Source organism: Oncorhynchus mykiss, chromosome 2 (genome assembly GCF_013265735.2).
Source record: "Oncorhynchus mykiss isolate Arlee chromosome 2, USDA_OmykA_1.1, whole genome shotgun sequence".
Taxonomy (NCBI): domain Eukaryota; kingdom Metazoa; phylum Chordata; class Actinopteri; order Salmoniformes; family Salmonidae; genus Oncorhynchus; species Oncorhynchus mykiss.
This window is the reverse complement of record NC_048566.1, coordinates 9,238,298-9,244,297: the sequence shown is the minus strand read 5'-3', so window position 1 is coordinate 9,244,297 and position 6,000 is coordinate 9,238,298. Positions and strand designations below refer to the sequence as shown.

Below are 6,000 nucleotides of genomic sequence, written 5' to 3'. Positions count from 1 at the left end.
ATGTGTCTCAGTGTCCAGTCAAGAGAAACCATGCGTCTCAGTATCCAGTCAAGAGAAACCATGCGTCTCAGTGTCCAGTCAAGAGAAACCATGTGTCTCAGTGTCCAGTCAAGAGAAACCATGTGTCTCAGTGTCCAGTCAAGAGAAACCATGCGTCTCAGTGTCCAGTCAAGAGACAACTCTGCTCTGTCATGGACATGTTCACAACTAATGATGGCTTAAGTGGCCTGAACATTTCCACTTTGGGACAGTGAGTGTTCCAGCACTGGTATTTTATGTCAGCACAAAGCAAACCCATGTTGCCCTTCACCCTGAGAACACATCTTATACATCTAATAAACTCCGTCTTAAATTCAATTTGTGCAGCATCCATTCTCTAGGGAATCTATCATACATATCAAACTGGTTGTTAATATGATTCTCAGCCAATCATCTGGATATGAACAAACATTGAAGAATGTTGTACATCACCCTTTTCACACTGCTAAGTTACGTGTCCACCCTCGGTAATGGAACCATGCGGGAAAGGAAACCATGTAGAGAATGTATCTGAGCCAGCCCAATACTTTGCAGGTCAGCATGATAGTGTGACAACAGGTATTAGGATGTGCTCACACAGGCTGCCCAACTCTGACCAATCACATCAGCTCTTTTGACAATACGTGGGCAAAAGATCAGAATTGGGCAAAAAACTAAACGTGCACCTGGGGGGGGGCCTCAGGACTGAGTTTGGAAAACCCTGCCTTAGCGAGCCAAACTGAAAAAAGGTTGCACGATTGTAGTCAGTAGGGTTATGATAGGCTAAAGCACAGAGGGAGCCAATCACCAAAGAGCATCCTGTGTAACAGATGATGGCCTGGTCCGGACGTCGACATCTAACTACATCAGGGATGGTCAACTCCAGTCCTTCTGGGGCCTGATTGGTGTCATATTTTTGCTGCAGCTAACACACCTGACTCGAATAATTAACTAATCATGATCATCAGTTTAGAATACGTGTTGAATCAGCTGTGTTTGCTATGAATGGGGTAATACTGCGACCTACGATGACTGGAGTTTCCCATCCCTGATCTACATGTATGTATTGTATCTGTCATAATGTGTTTTTAACAAGCCTTTATTGAGCTACATAATCCACTGCTTTCATTCCAACCAAGTCCAAATGTATATTTCCCAGTGTTTAAGTTCTAGCGAATAGCCTTCACAGGACTCTTGAAGCTGGAGGCAGCCTGGAGTTGGAGTTGATAAGCCATGGGGTGGATCTTGAAGCCATATAGCCTGAGAAAAAACAACAACTAAATATTACAACTCAATAACAGTGTGGATTGTAGAAGGCTGCCATTATGCTAACATGTCTCAATCTCCTTACCGAGGGGAAAAAATGTAATCTTCAAATCAAGCAAATGGTTTTTGTTACAGTTCCCAGCTGAACATGAATTATGTAATAACACGAACAAATCAAATGGGGCAAACAGATCATCTTGATGAATTTGCAAAGATAATTATAGAAATAAACCTTGGCACAAACTGGTTGGCAGGTCGTTTTGGCCGGTACTCTGGGTGCACCATAAATAGCATGTGGGGGAAGCCTGTCCCGAAGTAGGCCCCGTCCGTGTGGTGGTGCCGGGAGGACTTGGGGGTGTACACATCCATGCATTTTGGACAATACAGCTTCACCATCGCCTCACCTGGGATGTCTGACAGACCTATGGGAGAGGAGAGATCAACATTATGTAACACCGCTGAGGGCACAGATGTCTATTCTGGTGTCAGCTGGCAATTCAATATTGATCAAATATATTTACTGTGCAAGCAAGAGTAATCTTTTTGACGATTCCCTCAGACCTGTGTGAAATACTGCTGACAATCTGTGATATAGTTCAAAATGTGACTGGAGAGAAATGGTTCAATTCCATGAAAAGAGAAGAGGTATGTTCTGTAAGTGAACAGGAGTATGAATACATTAAAGTCAAACTCACCAATAGGAAGCATGGGTTGATTCTCACAGTACACTCTTGGGCAATAGCCAAAGTCCCCTTGTTGGTACTTATCCAGCTGCAAACCAAAAACTATTTCAGTGTGTAACATGGTCACACAGCTAGTCCAAGAAGGCCAAACTAACTACATAAACGGACAGGTAGAATTTAGAACAGGGGTCTCCAACCTTTTCTAGCACGAGCTACTTAAAACAAAAAAAATGAAGCATGTCACGAACTACATTTTTATTTTATAGCTTTCAAATAGTTGTTTTGTCAATATACCTGGTAAAATAAGTTAATAGACAACTAAGTGGGCCCCATAAAATTATATTTCACATTTTCCTGAATTCTCTTTTCACTGTTTTATTTCTCCTGGTTTGGGATTTTTTTTATTTTAATTTAACATTTGTTCAATATTACAATTCTTCATAGAGAAAGACTGAAAATGGATGTTCTGAGTCCATGTCAAAGCTTTAAATCACACGAGAAGACCATTTTTGAGGTCTAGGAAAAAAACAAACACATTTTAATTTGAGTGTAATGTAATTTCAGAATTAATTGGCGAGCTACTCCTAGGTGGGCTGCGAGCTACTGGTAGTTCACAGTCTACCTGTTGGAGACCACTGATATAGAGATTATCCAGACTCCAGAACAATATATCCAGATCTAGGGTTTATTACCATCTGAGCGATGCCTCTGTTGGTGAGGATGTAGCGTGCGTGGATCAGCCCGTACAGCATCTCTGCTGCCTGCTCTATCAGGTCACTCTGGTTGGGGTTGTCCTCCAACTCCTCATCTGACAGACAGACATGACCGTGAGGCTTTCAGATCAACACACAAGGTACACAGAAGCCTATATTGACATGGTGCATGAATAAAGCACTGGGAGGCAGCATTATAGCGTCTGCATGTCTTTCCTGTCTTTATACACACATATGTGAGGCTTTCAGATCAACACAAGGTAGACTTCAACCTATAGATGCACTGAATCAAAGTATGTAGTCACAGTACTGTGTCCTTGTGTCTTTTGAAAGGCACTTGTAAATACAAACAGAACTGATAAATTAGCCTATAGGAAGTGTCAGTGTGAAGTCATGCCAGACGGTGTAGTGATGAGCTCACCTGGCTCCAGGTCCAGGATCATGTCAAGGGCCTGGCGGTAGTGAGGCACCTGCTCATTGAGCCCTGTCAGGTTAAACTTGTCCTGAATGTAGTCCTCATCAACCTGATAAAGTGGAATGGATCAACATGGTTAGTAGCTTTCAGCTGCCAAACAATGTCTACCACTTTTTATGAATTGGCCACGGTTGGTCAATTGCATAACAGGTTAAAGGGATTACTTCAGTATTGGCAATTAAGACAAGCAGAAGAGTTAAAGGTAGAATTAAGCAACGTAGCCTACACGGTGTTGGAATATCTGAAGCTACCACCACGCCATAACAAGCGTATGTCACGGTTACACACTATGGCATCAATACAAAACCACCCCACGACTTTAAACACTGTATTTTGGTCCTCTTTCACATGTAATTCTCCATCGGTGTTTTGGGTATATTTGGCTGGTAGTTGTAACAGTTCATTCTGTATTTCAAAGGATCAACTAGCTTCACAAACAGTTGGCTAAGTCGGAGCAATAGTATTTCCCCTGTCTGTCCTTCTCATTATTTGATGTTCTGACATAACTAGCTATCTACTCACCTCACAGAAAAACTCATTCCCCCTCAGGCCACAGAACCAGGAGATCCATGACACCTCCTCCGAGCTGCTCATCTTCTGAACAAGTGGGGGGTGATGGTGCAACGGCATGCAAAAATTACATGTATTTCAGAATTTCCATTGTAGCACTAGAATATAAAGCTAGCTGGGCTAAGCATTTCGCTACACTCGCAATAACATCTGCTAACCATGTGTATGTGACCAATAAAATTTGATATTAGCTAGTGGTGTATTCCATTCTGATCCAGGGACCTGAAGTATGTGTACACAGCAGGCTTTATTTCTGCCCCAGATGTTAGCTAGCTAAATCACCAAGCCCAGATGTGTTAGTACTGGGCTAGAACAAAAACCTATTGTTATTAGTCAAATTCTGCATAAAGAACTCTAGCTAGCTAACGTTAGCTACATAGATAACACTAGCTAACCCCGTGTTTACTCGCTAGTTACATTGGTTTAATAACGTTAGCTAGGTAACGGACATTTTCCACACGCATGAAAAAACATAGTGATTTGAAAGTAAACAATGAATTTAGTACTGTGTAAAACCAAATGTGTTGTGTCAGCACACGTTTACTCACCCTCTTTTATGTTAGCTAGATATATCTACCGGTTGCTACTTTGCTAACTAGCTAACACTTTAGCTAACTGCTGTAAACAAGAATACTACTTCCGGTGGAATCTTCGGCTTCTCGGACCTCAAATCAAATCAAATCTAATTGTATTTGTCACATACACATGGTTAGCAGGTGTTAATGCGAGTGTAGCGAAATGCTTGTGCTTCTAGTTCCGACAATGCAGTAATAACCAACAAGTAATCTAGCTAACAATTCCAAAACTACTACCTTATAGACACAAGTGTAAGGGGATAAAGAATATGTACATAAAGATATATGAATGAGTGATGGTACAGAGCGGCATAGGCAAGATACAGTAGATGGTATTGAGTACAGTATATACATATGAGAGGAGTATGTAAACAAAGTGGCATAGTTAAAGTGGCTAGTGATACATGTATTACATAAAGATGCAGTAGATGATATAGAGTACAGTATATACGTATACATATGAGATTAATAATGTAGGGTATGTAAACATTATATTAGGTAGCATTGTTTAAAGTGGCTAGTGATATATTTTACATAATTTCCCATCAATTCCCATTATTAAAGTGGCTGGAGTTGAGTCAGTGTGTTGGCAACTCAATGTTAGTGGTGGCTGTTTAACAGTCTGATGGCCTTGAGATAGAAGCTGTTTTTCAGTCTCTCGGTCCCAGCTTTGATGCACCTGTACTGACCTCGCCTTCTGAATGATAGCGGGGTGAACAGGCAGTGGCTCGGGTGGTTGTTGTCCTTGATGATCTTTATGGCCTTCCTGTGACATCGGATGGTGTAGGTGTCCTGGAGGGCAGGTAGTTTGCCCCCGGTGATGCGTTGTGCAGACTTCACTACCCTCTGGAGAGCCTTACGGTTGTGGGCGGAGCAGTTGCCGTACCAGGCGGTGATACAGCCCGACAGGATGCTCTCGATTGTGCATCTGTAGAAGTTTGTGAGTGCTTTTGGTGACGAGCCAAATTTCTTCAGCCTCCTGAGGTTGAAGAGGCGCTGCTGCGCCTTCTTCACAATGCTGTCTGTGTGGGTGGACCAATTCAGTTTGTCTGTGATGTGTACGCCGAGGAACTTAAAACTTACTACCCTCTCCACTACTGTTCCATCGATGTGGATAGGGGGGGTGTTCCCTCTGCTGTTTCCTGAAGTCCACAATAATCTCCTTAGTTTTGTTGACGTTGAGTGTGAGGTTATTTTCCTGACACCACACTCCGAGGGCCCTCACCTCCTCCCTGTAGGCCGTCTCGTCGTTGTTGGTAATCAAGCCTACCACTGTTGTGTCGTCCGCAAACTTGATGATTGAGTTGGAGGCGTGCGTGGCCACACAGTCGTGGGTGAACAGGGAGTACAGGAGAGGGCTCAGAACGCACCCTTGTGGGGCCCCAGTGTTGAGGATCAGCGGGGTGGAGATGTTGTTGCCTACCCTCTGGGTCTCGAGCTTGATGACGAGCTTGGAGGGCACTATGGTGTTAAATGCCGAGCTGTAGTCGATGAACAGCATTCTCACATAGGTATTCCTCTTGTCCAGATGGGTTAGGGCAGTGTGCAGTGTGGTTGAGATTGCATCGTCTGTGGACCTATTTGGGTGGTAAGCAAATTGGAGTGGGTCTAGGGTGTCAGGTAGGGTGGAGGTGATATGGTCCTTGACTAGTCTCTCAAAGCACTTCATGATGACGGAAGTGAGTGCTACGGGGTGGTAG

The 6,000-nt window shown here is 43.2% G+C and overlaps 1 protein-coding gene across 2 annotated transcripts; it reads right to left on the bottom strand.

Moving 5' to 3' along the window:
• Positions 1-685: 685 nt before the first annotated feature.
• On the bottom strand, positions 686-4,402 carry LOC110535231 (casein kinase II subunit beta). 2 transcript variants are annotated; one of them, XM_036937288.1, is made up of 7 exons: positions 4,274-4,402; positions 3,678-3,752; positions 3,102-3,204; positions 2,660-2,775; positions 1,980-2,055; positions 1,517-1,706; positions 686-1,278 (listed from the first exon to the last, which is right to left on the bottom strand). In XM_036937288.1, the coding sequence occupies exons 2-7, from the start codon at positions 3,747-3,749 to the stop codon at positions 1,188-1,190; spliced, it is 648 nt and encodes a 215-aa protein (XP_036793183.1). In that variant the 5' UTR covers positions 3,750-3,752; positions 4,274-4,402; the 3' UTR covers positions 686-1,187. The 2 variants fall into 2 exon arrangements, with proteins under 2 accessions (XP_036793183.1, XP_036793185.1); XM_036937290.1 differs by having other exon boundaries at positions 3,678-3,749; positions 4,274-4,348.
• Between the last annotated feature and the right edge of the window lie 1,598 nt (positions 4,403-6,000).

What these genes read in the sequence shown, in the direction of transcription:
- LOC110535231 (XM_036937288.1), bottom strand. Translation starts at nt 3,749, where the DNA reads ATGAGCAGCTCGGAGGAGGTGTCATGGATCTCCTGGTTCTGTGGCCTG. An exon ending in GGAATGAGTTTTTCTGTGAG is followed by an intron (nt 3,205 to 3,677) that starts GTGAGTAGATAG and finishes CCACTTTATCAG; the next exon opens with GTTGATGAGGACTACATTCA. An exon ending in GATCCTGGACCTGGAGCCAG is followed by an intron (nt 2,776 to 3,101) that starts GTGAGCTCATCA and finishes TCTGTCTGTCAG; the next exon opens with ATGAGGAGTTGGAGGACAAC.